At 39.0% G+C, this 17,645-nt stretch overlaps 2 protein-coding genes across 5 annotated transcripts in view; one reads left to right on the forward strand and one right to left on the reverse strand.

Moving 5' to 3' along the window:
• Positions 1–7,891, forward strand: part of LOC306857192 (trafficking kinesin-binding protein 1-like) — a 28,667-nt gene extending 20,776 nt beyond the window's left edge. For 2 of the 4 annotated variants that reach the window (XM_079396988.1, XM_079396987.1), the window contains 4 exons: positions 1–299; positions 1,496–1,690; positions 2,058–2,160; positions 6,258–7,883. The exon at positions 1–299 is cut by the window's left edge and continues 21 nt beyond it. In XM_079396988.1, coding sequence (XP_079253114.1) covers positions 1–299; positions 1,496–1,690; positions 2,058–2,160; positions 6,258–6,654 — 994 coding nt within the window. In that variant the 3' untranslated portion in view covers positions 6,655–7,883. Of the gene's footprint in view, positions 300–1,495; positions 1,691–2,057; positions 2,161–5,458; positions 5,509–6,257 lie in introns of all 4 variants that reach the window. The other 2 variants (XM_079396989.1, XM_079396990.1) reach the window with 2 other exon arrangements.
• Positions 7,892–15,483: 7,592 nt separating this feature from the next.
• On the reverse strand, positions 15,484–15,859 carry LOC306857238 (uncharacterized protein; the record flags this gene model as incomplete). Its single annotated transcript, XM_079397067.1, has 2 exons — positions 15,484–15,557; positions 15,634–15,859. 2 exons carry the CDS (start codon positions 15,857–15,859, stop codon positions 15,484–15,486), a joined length of 300 nt encoding a protein of 99 aa, XP_079253193.1.
• Between the last annotated feature and the right edge of the window lie 1,786 nt (positions 15,860–17,645).

Consider the following 17,645-nt stretch of genomic DNA (forward strand, 5'->3'; position numbering starts at 1 on the left):
GGGCCAGCCAGGTACGCCAGGTGGGCAGGATTTGGAGGAAGCGCTCCGGTCTCTCTCAGAGCGTCAGGAGAGCCACACGTCAGAGCGGCCGTTCTTCGAGGTGGAGAGGGAAAGGAAACTGCGTGCCCTGCAGAGTGGAAGCAGCGGCAGTGGAGGCGGCTCCAGCGGCTTCCTGACACCCAACGGCAGCGTCGCATCCACAGGAACCAACTACTCCGGCACCTCCACGCATTCCTCAGGCACAGGCTCCTCCCGCTCGTACCTGCCTGAACGGCTGCAGATAGTCAAGCCGCTGGAGGGTCAGTAGATACGCAAACATGTAGCTTAATACAAGTCATGAAAGAGGGACGTTTAGATCAACTCTACAATTACGGCTGCTCAAACCACAAAATACACATTTAAAAATAAAATAATGAATAAATAATAAAATAAAAATTACATTTTAGGAGAGTTGTACAATTTTACACCCTAAATTGCCATGTTATATAAAGATCAAGTAAGGGATATTTTATTGACGTTTCTTCCTATCATGTTACCACATATTTTCATATCATGTTTCTGAATTGTTGGTGGATGAAAATTTTTCAAATATTATCCCTGTAAAGCCAGATATATGAAATAACGGTCAGGAAAAAAAATCTATTTGACAAAATGGAACAGTTTATTGAAACTTTAGAAAAATCAAAAAAGAAAGTCAGGCTTTTTGGCTCATATAGTATGATATATAGGAGAATATGGAGAAATTTGAAATACATGAGGTCTTTATAACAATATAGCAGGCTACTTACAAAAAACATCCATGTTTTTATATCATTATTGTCACTCTGTATCTCCAAATAATATGTCTGATATTTATATTCTTAGTTTTATGATCAAAGTGCTGTAGTTTTTATTGTGGGGCCGAAACATATAATTAAATTTAATACAATTATGAAATGAGAGATGAACAAATAAATGTTAATGTATCATATTTAACACTTATATTATTAAATGATTTTTCTAAAAAATGGATGTATGGACCTAAGTTTCTGCAGTCAGGTAAATTTTCATCTTAAAATATTGATAAGAATAGTTAGTTATTTCCAGATGCCTGAAAAATACCTTGTCCTCTTCAGCTGGTATATCAGTTAGAAAGTGACTATGAGATAGTTATTCTTACATTTACTCAATAAAAATCAGTAAAGATATACAGCAAAAAGACACACGAACCACAACCTAAAAAAGTTTTTTAGAATTACTCAAAAATGCCTTTTACTTGCTAAAAAGTCTAAACTATTAGTCAGGCAATAGAATGCACATAATAGGCTGTGCAAAGTTTTGATCTTTATGATAATTTAGATGCCTTAGAAATGAGCATATCAAATATGACGCAGCAGGAAAGAGTGGATAAGCAGTTTCAAGTAAACTAAGAATCTTTAATAAACTTTTTTTAGTCTAAATAGATCATAATAAAAGATCATTTTAGTGACTGACTTCATTTTGCCATTGTCCACAGGCTCAGTGACTCTGCACCAATGGCAGCAGCTGGCCAAGCCCAATCTTGGGGGCATCCTGCACCCACGGCCGGGTGTCCTCACCAAAGACTTCAGAGAGCTGGACGTGGATTTCCAACATGTCTACAGCCTCAACGACCTCGAGGAGGATGAGCCTGATCTGTCCAAATTCCCCAACCTCCTGCACGGCACTGTGGGTAAGAGTCCATTCATCTACAGCAACACACTTCTTTCTTAATTCTGTGGTTTGTTTGACTTTTGAAGTGGTTCTTCAGATCCAAAAAGGTCTTAGAGTTTAGAGTAGATATTCTTAACATACTATTTGTATAATCTTTCCCATGCTTCCTAGCAGAGCTGGGTAGATTACTTACAAATTGTAGTCTGTGTTGCTTGATTTTTGGAATCTGATAACGTAATCCAGATTGATGTAATTAGTTACTACCCAGCTCTGCTTCCTAGCATTATCATGGTTTTAATCCACCCTGCCTTCAGTGTAGTGCTGTAGGCACCTGTCATGCATAGCTGAATTTTAGCATGTGTTTGTGTTTCCTCACATGAACACAGTCCCTTCATCCGGACCTAACATCCCTCAGACCTCACCCACACCTCCGACCACTAGCTGTCAGATCCTCCATCCCTCCGTCCTCCTCTCCTCCTTCTCCACCAGGTAAGACACTGGTGCCCACACAGTGCTTATTGTAGGACTGTCAATCATCCATCAGAATTCTCTTGTTTTTGTTCTTTTATCGGGCATGTGCATAAAACAAGACAATTCTTACTAGGGCTAGGCGATAAGGCCAAAAAATCTGTATTTTTGGCCAAATTATGATTATACGGTATATATCTTGGTATATTCTATATTTTTCTATTTGGATTTAAAAATGCATATATTTATTTTTTAAAAATTCCATCCTGCCCAATTTTGTCCAATGAAACAATGTTTATATTAAAGGCTATGAAAACAAATATAGTTAATGTAACCGTGTTCGCTATGCTATGTATTATGTTGAAAAATGGGCTAAAATCACATTACATTCTAACATTGTAACATTACGATCTAAAAACAGAAATTGTTCAAAGCTGAAGTTAAACTCACTAAGCTAAAAATGAAAAGAAATAAAAACAAAAGCACAGATTAATTGCATTATACTTTGATTAGCCCATTACGATAATGACTTACAGTTACTACTACTATAAAATACACTTATTTGTAGATTTAAAATTCTACATATGGCACATTTACTAACTAAAAACACCAGTAGGTGGCAGCAAACCAATGTCTTAATCAGTGTTGCCAACCTAGTGACTTTGTCGCTAGATTTAGTGACTTTTTTTTCCAAAAAAGTGCCTAGCGACAAATGTAGCGACTTCTTGGACAAACTTTATTTAGTTTCTGAGACTCGTCAGTACTGCCGCACAAACACACCGCTATCATAGTGAGCGGCTGAGAGGAGCAGCGCTTTCAGTTAAAATAGATATTCTCTTGCTTCTAACTCTAATTTGACATGCAAATATAGCAGAAATTACAGCACAGGCATTGTCTTTATCTAATGTATATTTGATTCCATCAGACGACACCTCAATTATAAATCAGGATTTTAGTGCAAATTAACATTTGAGAAAGGAGAGTCTTAAATGGCTCCGTTTGAGTCAGTATTTCATAATTATCCCATTTTCTGACAACAGAAACAGTAAAATATATAAATGAAAGCCGTTTTATTGAGAATTTGGCTCAGTATGTGAGCGCAGAGAGGCAAAACGTTTTCTAAAAAAAGGCAATACGACGCAATGATGTCGTGAATATGCTAATTAGCATCTGACGTTATCTAGTGACATTTTGTGACTTTTCAAGCTGGCTTTAGCTACTTTCCATTGAAAGAAGTTGGCAGCACTGGTCTTAATGAGTGAGTCATTCATTCAAAAACGTTGATTCGTTCAATAACGAAACTGCTGTGTGTTGCTCAGAATCGCACGACAGTTCTGCTGTGGCTTAATGGAACTAATTGCATTGGCAAAACTTTACAAAAACCGGTAATACTGTGTTTAAAATGTAACACAATATTAACTTCTTGTTTATTGAACTGTTGTATAAAATCAATATCACATTTGCAGTTGAGCAGATACAGTGCCCTCCAAAAGTATTGGAACAGTAAAGACAAAATTGCTCTGTTGGCTGTGGAGTCAAAATATTTACAAATATGATTAAAAGATGAATATGAGACAAAACTACAGAATGTTACATTTTATTATTGGGTGATTCAACACATTCATGTTTTACCAGCTAAGAAGTTCAGCACTTTTAGAGTTTCATCCCTCTATCTAATGTGAGCATAAGTATTGGAACAGTTGCCTCACAGGTCTTTCTAAGTGATCAGCTGTGTCCTGTTGCATTCATTCTTCAGATGTTAAAAGCAGGGAATGTGTCGTATCAGTTATATCCATTACTTCTGTATTCTGAATCTTGCATTCGATGATGACACACACAAACCAGGATGAAGACGAGGGAGCTGACTTTGAGAGAAAAGCAAGCAATTTGGATGCTAAAAGAAAAGAGGAAGTCAGTTAGAGCTCTAGCAAAAACAAAGGGCATGGAGAAATCAAGAGTTTGGAAACCACCAAGCAACCAATCGGCTGAGAAAACAACAGTAGTTGATGACAGACAAATCATAAAAGCTGTGAAAATGAACCCTAAGAGACATGTCTGTAAAATCACCAACAACTTCCAGAAAGCTGGGGTGATGCTCTGACAATCTATTGTCCTCAGGAGACTTTGACACAGAATTACAGATGCTACATGGCAAGATACAAACCTCTGACCAGCACCAAAAATAGAAAGGCAAGATTAGAGTTTGCAAAAAAGCAAAGGTGAGCCAGAAGAGTTTTGGAACTGTGTTTATGGACCGATGAGACAAACATGGCATGTCATGGCATGGGCATGCATGGCTGTCTCTGGAACAGGCCCTCTCAACTTTACTGATGACTTAATGTATGATGACAGTAGCAGAATGAATTTGGAAGGGTACAAAACCATCTTGCCTACCAATATTCAAGAAAATGCCACCAGATTCATTGGGAAGTGCTTCATATTGCATCAGGACAATGACCCAAAACACCCTGCCAGTTCAGTCAAGGAATTTATAAGGGCAAAGAGATGGAAAGTCTTAGATTGCCCAAGTCAATCTCCAGATTTATATCAGATTGAACATGAATTTCACCAGCTGAAGAGGAGAGTAAAGGCAGAAACTCCCCAAAACAAACAACAATTGGAATTGGCTGCATTAAAGGCTGGGAGAAGTATTTCAAAGGATGAGACCAAGAGTCTGGTGATGTCTATGGGTCACAGACTCACTGCTGTGATTGTGCGCAAGGGATCTGCAACTAAATAATAGCTTTTAATCTTTTATATCTGCCTTATGTTCAACTGTCCCAATACTTATGCTCACATCAATGAGTGGGATCAACTCTAAAAGTGCTGTTCTTTTTATTTAGTAAAACATGTATGTGTTGAAACGGCTAATAATAAAATGTGACATTCTGTAGTTTTGTCTCATATTCATCTTTTAATCATATTTGCAAATGTCTTGACTTCACAGGAAACAGAGCAATTTTGTCTTTACTGCTCCAATACTTATGGAGGGCACAGTATTTGGAAAACAAGCAGCACTCTTGTTCACGTGATATTGCTAAACTATCATAGGATATAAATGTAAGACAAAACAATACAGGGGAATTTTTCCCCTCGTGTCTTGCGATTTTAGGGGCATAATTCTAGTTGTGCAGTTCAGACATTGTCGATTTAACACGTCTAACGTGTCAAATTTTTCCCTAATTTTTAAAACAACTTAAATAAAATTTAAATTAGGCACTTGGAGGAATATCAGAAATGTCTGTATGTGTTCACAACCAACCTTTATCTTAATATTTAGTATATCCTTGCTCATTTTCCCTCCTTCCATCTGTAACAGGAAGCGCTGGAACCAGCTCTTTGTACAGTTATAATACCGTCATCCATAAAGTAAGACATGTCGGGCATGGTCTCTTTGAACCCTTTATTAGGATGATCCGTCAAATTGCGAACTCCATCCACTAACTTTCTTTCACTCTAACCTTAGGTTTCATTCATGAACAAACATTGTAGCATAATAGCATCAGGATATTTGTTATAATTCTGTCTTCTCTCCTGTTCAGATTTAGGTTTAGTTGAGAAAGCTGCATGTCTCATGCATTGCAGATCTGTTTTAAAATAGCTTATGTTTTATTGGAGGAATTTAATGTTAGAAGATCATTCTCAGAAATGCTGGTTATGAATTCAGTTTCATTCTCATAAAAGTTAAATACTCATTAACATCTTCACATTACTAATCTGGACCATTTTATTTTATATGATTGAAACATGGATTGGAACACCAGTGAAAAATTGTCAATAAAAAAATGATACAAATTTGAATCTATAAAATGTAAACGTAAACAATTTTATATTATCATTAAAACATTATAGGTTATAGAATGAAAAAGCCATGTCATATTTTGAGAATGACTTGCTAACACTAGGCTGTGCATGTTACATTGAAGTTTTTCTCTATAAATGCTGTTAACCATCTTGTGGAAGTCTCATCATTACATTCTTTAATTCATCAGCATGACTATACACTATATGCTGTGTTTCTAACCAAAAAAGCTTTCACTAACACCTGTGTTCTGGCCTGTTTATTTCTGGTGTGGTTTGGCTGTATCTGACACTCATCTTCCTTGTTCTCTCCCCAGCCTTCGGCCCTGCAGTGCATCCGCTTGTGGGAGCTGTGAGCACGTAAGGACTTCATCAGGCCTCCAGTTTATCTCTGGGTCCACATCACACCTCCACCAGACCTCCTCCCTCGGTCTGCTAAAGCTTGTATCAGAGCACGGCATCTCGGCTGCAATTCATCCCAACTCCCCTCTCACTCACAGAGCCACCGCATATTCAGAGAAACCACAGTGTGGCTCTGATGGAAGTGAACAAAAAAAAAGAGAAAAGGAATGGCAGGGAAACATTTTCAGCGTCAATCTTGTGGAAAAACTCAGAAGCCTGGGCCTGTACAAAGTGGTTGCCAGAGGCTTTGTGGATTTTGGTCGAAAAGAAAAACCAGCCCCCCATGAAACACAAAAAGACGTTCACCATTAAAGGTGCCATTTTGTGCATCACCCTCATTGTGGCATGCAGTTAAACTTTTCCCATTTGTAATAGGACATTCCGAAAGCCATATCAAGTTTTTATTTCTGTAGTGACTTCTTATTGGCACTGGGAATTTTACGTATGGACTGCACCTCAAAAGATTTCATTATGAAGTCAAACACATCTGTGTTTCTATTATTGTTGTCGTAGGGTGTTTTAAACACTCTTCAGAAGGGAATAGCTGTACATTTGTTGACTTTTTAACATGTCCTCTTTTGTTGAGACTTTGTCTGTCACTATCCAATCACTGTTTTATTATGAAATTGTAGCAGCACTACAGAAAAATGCACTACGTGGCCTCAATTTTGTTCATAATAGCACTTTTCAGAGCATTCAAATCCCTTTTCTTAGGGAATGCAGGGTACATTATGTGAGGTTATGTACTGTACCTGCTGTCTAAACACTGTAAAAATGAGAAGCTGTATTCATAATGACTGTTGGTGGTCAATTTAGGGAACATTATACAGTCTTATTGAGTGAATAGAAGTAACCTTGTGCTTTATTTTCACTTTAATGCAAGATCACCTCATGTGATGGTACACCGTGCACACACGTATGTCATGCAAATTTAATGCCACAGACACGTTTTCACTGTAATGTTTGTAATGTATATGATTGTGTTTCGGAAGAATCAGGGATGCAGTAATAAAGTTAAGTGCTCTAGGGCAGTAAATAGTGAACACACAATGGGGTAATTCTAACACTGATTCGTCCAGGGGTGAATTAGTATCACAGGATTATTTATTGAAGCTTTGTTTTCTTCTCCTCTCATCAACATCTTCCATTGTGTCCACTTGTGTCTGTTAACCAAGTGAACAGAAATATGGTAATTTTCAAAGGGGCATGATAAGGTGTAGTATTTACTGATCTAAAGTCTCAGACAAAAATGTTATTTAAAAAGTAATATATTTAAAGAAAAAAAGTCTACCTGAAATACCACTCTGTATAAAACACAATGCCTGCTCGCCATTTTTATAGAATATGTAAGGTGTTGTTTAAAAAAAATGTCAAAAAGGTAAACAATTATGTAAAGTATTGTTAATTTACTTTAAGGATGAGCGGTTAAAAGTTGAACAATGTTTAGACATTTTAGCCTCACATAAAAGCCCGTGAGTGCAGAAAAAGTGACTGTTTCAGGCACTGATATTGTGTAGCAATAAAGATTTCAGTGAATTTTTTGACCTGTTTTTATTTGTTTATGTGTGAATTGTTTCTAAGACAGCTTTAACAGAGTATCCCCACCTTTTTTTATTTTTTGTGAATGTGCAAGACTTCCGGTTTATTCCTAGGGACAAAGTCAAGTGTTGTAAAAACTGTTTGCACTACAAACCACCCTGTTCATAATTAACATAATACATAAAAACAATATGGTGTTAAAGCTAAAGGAGCTTTTTGTACAGTTAAAAATAGCTGGAAGCGAATAATGACACCGGAAGCCTGGCACATAAAATTTACAACGAGAAAAACAAACTATTTTATAGCTTTATTAACGCTGAAAACGATTCTTTTTACATAGTTGTACACTGATACTTAGTGGTGTGTATATAACATCACACAAAGCAAGTTGTCTGTTACAAATGCTCTTGTAAACGTGTTATTTGCTGTCAGCCATTATTAATTCATTTAACAAATGCGTACAATAACTGTATGCGTACAAAATACAGTAATAATGGTTACTGAGATCAAAGGAAAAGCGATCTCTGGCATTCATTTACTAAGCCAGTAAATAATGAATTAATGAACGAATAAATAAATACATTTGAAATAATACAAATGTTTAAAAAACGATCTGATACAATGAAAACAACTTCAAATGTTGAGTAATATTAAATTTAGAATTTCCGAGTAATATTAAATGTAGAATTTCCAAATAATATGAAAATAACTGATGAGAAATAACAAAATAAAAGCCTTTCATGAACTTGCTTATAACCACATTTATCTGTAAATTCACATAGTTATAAAAAGAAATCCTGCATCCTCTCAAAAGCGGTGGAAGAGCTGGGTCTGGAGTGGTCTCCACCAGAAGAGCCATCTCGCAGCCGTCTGGATGAGTGGTTCCTGCCGGGGCGCCATCAGGCCCCTCGTCAGCGATCGTCGCCGTTCTTCCCTGAAGTTCACGATGAGCTCACAAGATCATGACACTCCCCCTACTCCGCTCGTCTCCGTACTTCCGCTTCATCCGCCCTCACCACGGTTGATGGCGCTGAAGAAAAAGGGTACGAGAAGATGCCTCCTCTAGACGAATAAGTGGCAGCGCATCTCTGCCCGCCCTTTGCTATCGGCTGGAAGGCAAAGGCCACCCACCCGTCTAAGCCGTGCAGGACCACTGCAGCGCTCGCTGGACGCTCCTACACTTCGGCTGGACAGGCGGCTTCGGCGCTCCAGGTCTTTCAGGCCAAACTCCTCTCTTCCATGTACGAGTCTGAGCCTGATCCTGTGATCAAGGAGCTGAGAAGTGCTACAGACCTGGCACTGCACAACACCAAGATCAACGCCCAGGCGATCGGGAGGTCCATGGCCAGCCTAGTGGTGCTCGAGCCCCACCTGTGGCTCACGCTGACGGAGATCAAGGACACAGACAAAGTTCCCTTCGTTGATGCCCCGATTTCTCCCAGTGGCCTCTTTGGACCGGCGGTCGAAGTGTTTGCTGAACGTTTAAGTGAGGCACAGAAGTCGTCCCAGGCCATGCGACACTTCCTGCCCAAGTGCTCCAGCTCCGTAGCTGCTTCCAGTCACCCTAAGCCTATGCCGACTCAGCAGCCAGCGAAGCCTGCCGTCCCCGCGGCTCAGCCTGCCAAGACGCAGCAGATGCGAGGGAGATTCCATTCAGCCAGATTCCACCCCTTTTCTAAGCGCCAGGGCCCCCGACCTAGGATAGCAGATCTGCAGAGCAGGAAGAGGTCCTGCGTTGACCTTGAGTTGACCAAGTCCTGCCATGGCTGGACCACCCCCCAAACAGCCTCTCTGGAAACTCTTATCACCCCACTCAGCACCGGGTGCGGAGGGAGATGTGTTTGTTGCAAATATAGGGCCTGTATAAGCACCCGCCCACTGTTATAGTGGGAAAAATAAAACACAAACTTTCTCAAAAAGAGAGAAAACTTTCTCTTCCATGTCTCACGAGTGCCCTACCCCCATGCAGCCGGCCACTCGAGTTTATCCATCCCCTCGCAACGCGGGATGAGGCCTGGCAGGCCATCCCCGAAGTGTCAGAGTGGGTTATGGGGATAATAAAGCGAAGTTATCCACTCCAATTTACTCGAAGACCCCCACGCTTCAGCTGCGTGGTCTCCACCTCAGCGCAAAGCGAGAATGCCCGTGTTCTACGCTCAGAGGTGATGATTCTGCTGGGAAGAGGAGCAATAGAAAGAGTTCCTCCAGCTCTCAGCGAGTCAGGCTTCTACAGCCGTTACTTCCTCGTCCCCAAGAAGGATGACGGCCTCCAGCCCATCCTCGATCTCAGATGCCTAAATTGCGCCCTCATGAAGAGGTTGTTCAGGCTGATCACATTGAAACAGATCCTCTCGCAGATTCGGCCAGGGGACTAGTTCTTTTCTCTGGACCTGAAAGACGCATACTTTCACGTCCAGATAGCCCCCCCATCACAGACGATTCTTGAGGTTCGCCTTCGAGGGAGTGGCTTATCAGTACATGGTCCTTCCCTTTGGACTGTCTCTGAATTTGGGCCTAATGACTCCAAGGTCGTCCTGAAACCAAGGCAGGGTTATGTACCCAAAGTGCTTTCCACTCCATTCAGAGCTCAGGTCATCACGCTCTCCATGCTTCCACGCTCTGATGAGGACTGAGAGTTATCCTTGCTCTGCCCTGTCAGAGCCTTGAGAATCTACTTTGAGCGTTCCGCCCCCTTTAGGAAGTCGGAACAACTCTTTGTTAGCTTCGGTAACCGCGCCAGAGGGCGTCCGGTTACGAAGCAGAGGCTCTCCAGATGGATAGTGGATGCCATTATGCTAGCGTACTCGTCCTTGGGCCTACAATGCCCCATCGGCATACGAGCCCATTCCACAAGAGGCATCGCCTCATCGTGGGAGTGGTCTAGTGGTGTGTCTTTTACAGAGATCTGTCCGGCGGCCGGCCGGCTGGGCCTCGACGTCCACATTTGCTATGTTTTATAACCTGGATGTACCGGCCTTACAGGCCAGGGTCCTCTCTGCTTAATGCCACATTTTTCACATGGGAACTTTCTGATGGAGAACTCTTGGCCGCACGGTGCTCAAGCTCACTGATTGGTTATTTGTATGTTTCGGCCCAGGGTGCCGAAATGCAAGAAGTTCTGGAACGATTATCCAGGCCGGGCGTGACCTCTTTGAGTTTAGCCTGCTTCAGCCTTGGAGTTATTGTTAAGCCTCCCTTCAATCTGGTTTCCGAGCACATCACAGCACAGAAACAGCACTCGTTAAGATAATAAATGATATTCGCGTCAATTCTGATTCTGGCAAAATATCAGTGCTGGTACTACTAGATCTTAGTGCTGCGTTTGACACTGTCGATCATAACATACTTTTAGAGAGACTGGAAAACTGGGTCGGGCTTTCTGGGATGGCACTCAAATGGTTCAGGTCATACTTAGAAGGGAGAGGTTATTATGTGAGTATAGGAGAGCATAAGTCTAAGTGGACGGCCATGACATGTGGAGTCCCACAAGGCTCAATTCTTGCACCGCTCTTGTTTAACCTGTATATGCTCCCACTAAGTCAGATAATGAGGAAGAACCAAATTGCCTATCACAGCTATGCTGATGATACCCAGATTTACCTAGCCTTATCTCCAAATGACTACAGCCCCATTGACTCCCTCTGCCAATGCATTGATGAAATTAACAGTTGGATGTGCCAGAACTTTCTTCAGTTAAACAAGGAGAAAACTGAAATCATTGCATTTGGAAACAAAGATGAAGTTCTCAAGGTGAATGCATACCTTGACTCTAGGGGTCAAACAACTAAAAATCAAGTCAGAAATCTTGGGGTGATTCTGGAGACAGACCTTAGTTTCAGTAGTCATGTCAAAGCAATAACTAAATCAGCATACTATCATCTCAAAAATATTGCAAGAATTAGATGTTTTGTTTCCAATCAAGACTTGGAGAAACTTGTTCATGCCTTTATCACCAGCAGGGTGGATTACTGTAATGGTCTCCTCACCGGCCTTCCCAAGAAGACCATTAGACAACTGCAGCTCTTCCAGAACGCTGCTGCCAGGATTCTGACTAGAACCAGAAAATCTGAGCATATCACACCAGTCCTCAGGTCCTTACACTGGCTTCCAGTTACATTTAGGATTGATTTTAAAGTACTTTTACTCGTTTATAAGTCACTCAATGGCCTAGGACCTAAATATATTGCTGATATGCTCACTGAATATAAACCAAACAGACCACTCAGATCATTAGGATCGAGTCAGTTAGAAATACCAAGGGTTCACACAAAACAAGGGGAGTCCGCTTTTAGCAATTATGCCGCCCGCAGTTGGAACCAGCTTCCAGAAGAGATCAGATGTGCTAAAACATTAGCCACATTTAAATCAAGACTCAAAACTCATCTGTTTAACTGTGCATTTGTTGAATGAGCACTGTGCTATATGTCTGAACTGACTGCAATACATTTTATGTATAATAATTTTCTTTAAATTTATTTTAAATCATTTTCTATATCATTTTAAAATTCCTTGTTTTTATTATTTTTATTTCCATGTTTTTATTGATTTTAATGTCTATTTCACTTTCTTTTATGTAAAGCACTTTGAATTACCACTGTGTATGAAATGTGCTATATAAATAAACTTGCCTTGCCTTGCCTTGCCTTGAGCATTGATGCTTGAGGAGGTATAAATTGAGTCATTACTCTATCAGCACGGTGTGATTGAACTTTGTTCTCATAGTGTCTTTAGACAAGATGCAGTACGAAGTGGAGTATCTCAGGGAACTGAGGTTACGACAGTAACCGAGTACGGTTTCCTTTTTACAGCTATCCAAAATCATTGACGAAAAAGGTTATATATGAGATTTATTATGGATTTTATTATATAATGAAACATCAGACAGTATCAGTATATGAGTTTTTGGAGGGCTTTAATTTTGTAATGCAACATCAGATCGTCTTGAAACTGGCTGAGTGACATCCTGGGACAGTGGACTATTAATCTGTATTGAAACTGGTCTGTGGAAACAAGGAGTTTCCGTTTTAGAGCTACCTAAAATTAAAGACAAAACTGGTCATATATAAGTTTTTGGAGGGCTTTAATTTTGTAATGCAACATCAGATCGTCTTGAAACTGGCTGAGTGACATCCTGGGACAGTGGACTATTAATCTGTATTGAAACTGGTCTGTGGAAACAAGGAGTTTCCGTTTTAGAGCTACCTAAAATTAAAGACAAAACTGGTCATATATAAGTTTTTGGAGGGCTTTAATTTTGTAATGCAACATCAGATCGTCTTGAAACTGGCTGACACCCTGGGGTAGTGAACTATCAATCTGAACTGAAATTGTTCTGTGGAAACAGGGACTTTCCTTTTTAGAGCTATCAAAATCACAGGCAGAACAAGTATAATATGAGATTTGGAATTTTAGTGAAGTGAAGTGACATTCAGCCAAGTATGGTGACCCATACTCGGAATTCGTGCTCTGCATTTAACCCATCCAACGTGCACACACACAGCAGTGAACACACACACACCGTGAACATACACCCGGAGCAGTGGGCAGCCATTTTATGCTGCAGCGCCCGGGGAGCAGTTGGGGGTTCGGTGCCTTGCTCAAGGGCACCTCAGTCGTGGTATTGAGGGTGGAGAGAGCGCTGGACATTCACTCCCCCCACCTACAATCCCTGCCGGCCGGAGACTCGAACCCGCAACCTTTGGATTACAAGGCCGACTCACTAACCATTAGGCCACGACTTCCCCCATTTTATTATGTAATGCAACATCAGATCGTCTTGAAACTGAGTGACACCCTGGGGCAGTGGACTGACTGTCAATCTGAATTGACCATATGCACGGAGCACTATTTAGAACTTCCGGATAAAGATAAGACAGCTCGTAATCTTCTATATATAGGTAGAGACGCTCACAGAAACATCTCCTGCCTCATTCCTATCATAAAGGGAGAAACAAAATAATTGCAATACCGTAAATAATGATTGCAGAATTAACATACAGTTTCATGTTATTAAATAACATATAATTTTATATGCAGAGTCTGGTAATCCCAGGAAATTGCCCACGTATAACTATACATTTAAATGCTGACAAATAAACACTATCGTAACTGTTTATGCTTGGCTAATCTCTTAAAGGACATTGTAATGGTATTCTCGATAATCAATATCTTACCTTCATAGCCATGAACACATTTTTAAAATCTTATAAAATTATTTATTATAATATTTACTCAAGATTATTTTGGAAGGATTTGGAAGTGTTTTGGAGTGTATGGTACTACATTTGATAAAATTAAGAACAAAAAAGCAAGAAAGATGCTTTTTGTTAAAATTGTTGTAATTGTACCCCTGGCATGAATTGTTTAGCTTATTCTTATGAATGTTTATTTGTTTTTGTACTTGCTTGTACAAACTCTTGTATAATTTTTGCATAATAATAAAAAAAATATACTGCTCACATATCTGTTTTTAGAACAGTAAAACTTTTTTACTGTATAGTCACAATGTTATATTGAGTTAAATTTAATAAAAAAAACACTGATAAAAGCAAATATACCCCCACTTTATTGGTATTTAAATAGTAGGTGTTTATGTTGAACTTTATTCTTGAACCTGTATTAAGCAGTATATAAAAAGTTTTTCTGTTGCTCATGAAAACATTTCTGAAACGTCCGTGCATTTGTCAAATATTGCATGTAATTCACTTCATCTGTGAGAGTATCCAAACACCTGGAGCAGAAAGAGTCTGCATGAAGTCGAACACACCTCGTGGCATGATTTAATGGATTCCCTCGCGTAAATTTAACATTCGCATTTTGTCATTGCTGAAACGGAATACGTGGACGTTTGGTCATCTTAGACAAACAAAACTTTTCTCCTAATTGTGAATGGATTATGTAGAGAAACTGAGCAAAGAGCACTCCTCTTACGGCACAGTACACTTGACCGGAAATGACTGAGCTGGCTTATCTACAACCAGGAAGTAACCGTGCATAAGGTCAATTGAAATTGTTCTGTGGAAACAGGGAGTTTCCTTTTCAGAGCTACCTAAAATCAAAGACAAAACTGGTCATATATGATATTTTGCTTTTATTTTGTAATAGAAAATCAGACAGTCCTGACATTGGGCAAATTACATTCTGGAGGGGTGTACTGTTAATCAAAAGTGAAACTTTTTTGTCGAAACAGAGTTTTCTTTTTATAACTATGTGAATTTACAGATAAATATGGTTATAAGCAAGTTCACGAAAGGCTTTTATTTTGTTATTTCTCATCAGTTATTTTCATATTATTTGGAAATTCTACATTTAATATTACTCAACATTTGAAGTAATTTTCATTTTATCAGACCGTTTTTTAAACATTTGTATTATTTCAAATGTATTTATTTATTATTTATTATCATTATGTATTTATTTATTATCATTTATTTATTTATTTATTATCATTTTAAGGCTAGGCCTTAGTGGGCTACTGATATGACTATCTTCATCTTTATCACACGTGAGTAAAATTATTCGCACCCAGATGACGCAAAACACATATACTTGCAAATATATTTAATGACAAAAATCATAGTACAGGGTTTTTACGGTTAAATCTCAGTTTGTACTCCGACGCCCAAAATCTACCCAGCCTTGATAATCTGTAACGCAGTCCTCTCGTTGGATGATTTCTGCCAAAAACACGAAGAACAGCAATTAAGAGTGAGGCTTCGATTCTTCTAATGTTTTATCTCCAGAGACACGCACCTGACAGTGCCTGTAAGAGCTGCCGGGACATGAGCTCTCGCTGAACCTCCGGTAAATGCACGGAACGACTCGCACGGGACTGCGGTCTCTCCGGTGTCTCAGGTGGTCTCTCCGGAAGCCGTTCCGTCGCCTTTGTGTTCTCAGGTGGGTCTTTGGACAGAGGAGAGGCCACACATGCCATCGCCAGCATCGCTATAGCGGTCAATACAACGCACTTGGCCATCATTTCTGTGAAAAACAAGTGTTAAATAAATATTGGTATCAAATTAAAAATAAAAAAAGCCTACATTTCTGCTAGGCATCCAATTTAAGATGTTGCCAAACAGATTTGGAAAAATGGTACATGATTTCTAGCTGATTCAAGCTGGTTATGAACTGAAACCAGCAAAAATGACCACTTGGTGGCTTGTTCATTTCTGATCCAAGACGGTCTGCCAGCTTTGAATCAGCTAAAAACCAGTGTAGACTAATATCCAAAAAGCACTTAACTTTTCAAGGTTATTTTTTAAGCATGGAAATATGAAGAAAAATCAGATTTACCTGAACAGTGCTGAGCCAGAAAAGTTTTCAACAGTGTAAGAATAAAACCTTGTAATCCAAAATTACAGGTCAGTCCCTTTATATTTACATTTTCAGGTAAAAAAAAAAAGGTGTGAATCAATGGAGTTGGATAATTGTTCAAGAGGAGGAGCATGTTTAAACAGAATACGTCAGACATGACAGTAAACTGAACATGAGAAATTCAATGGTTATGAGAATTTATCATAGCTAGCATTACAAAACCAAACGATCAGGAAATTTGAAGCGGTTAAATAATAGGAAACAGCGTTAAAATGAATTTGACCTGTAAAAAGGAATTAGGAGTGGATTTTTTATTTATGTCAGCGTCCAAGCTCTCATCTAATCAATTGTCCTCTTGTAATATTATATGATGTGAAATCAATGTGACCTTTTTAAAACTGTCATATTGATTCAAATGAACTGGTGGAGAAAGGCTGTGACGCAGAGCTTTTGATTTTATTGCTGAGGAGGAGTCTGTTGCTTCCTCTCAGGACCATTAGTTTTATGTACCTAAAGATTTTACTCAAGATGCTATCGTGAGTCTGAGGTGAACAAACAATTGCCCGTCCACCGTTGAATGCATGGTCTGTATGGTACATGACATCAGATGCTGCTCGATTCCACCTTTTCCACCTTTCCATATCTTTAGCATTGGTTAATCATGATATAACGGCAATTACATTTCATGCAATCTGTTCATTTGTGGAAAACAGATGAAATATTCAGTTCTCATTCAATGACTGAAGCAAACTATTTGGGTATGGTTTTAGTTTCTGAATCAAATGACATTTTGATATTTTTTGTGGAGCATTAAGTTATAAATGTCAGGATGAAACACCTGTTCTCGTATTAAAAGCCTTATTACAAGAATGAAGAACAACCTGAAAGTTTTTCTTCATTCACTCACCCTTACATCAATCCAAACGTGTATGACAAAATAACATGTTCTGAAGAATATCAGTAACCAGATTTGGTTACCACTGAATTTCACTGTATAAAACATTTTCTTTTATGTTCCAGAAGAAAGTAAGTCATACTGGTTTGGACTGACTTGTGGGAGAGTAAATGATGGCAGAGTTTTTATTTAGAATAAATATTTGAACAGAACTACTTTCACTATTAATATTTAAAAAGCTTGTGTCAGCAAAATCAAAATCATGTGGTCTAAGCAACATGGAAAGATAATATATATATATATATATATATATATATATATTATCTTGAAAAATATATTTAAAGCATCTAGACAAATGATTTTCATTACTCAAAAGAAAGATGCATTTAAGTGACAGATTTTGGAAATCTACCAAGGGGATACATGCTTTTACAAGTAAAAATCCACCGAGTGAAATATTTTCTTCAAAATGGATCGAGCCTCATGAATTTGCATGCAAGTTCTGACAGTCAAAGTCAAAATAGTTTGAAAGCATGATTGATTTCCTATTAATTTT

The sequence above is a fragment of the Barbus barbus genome (genome assembly GCF_936440315.1).
Source record: "Barbus barbus genome assembly, chromosome: 37".
Lineage (NCBI taxonomy): Eukaryota > Metazoa > Chordata > Actinopteri > Cypriniformes > Cyprinidae > Barbus > Barbus barbus.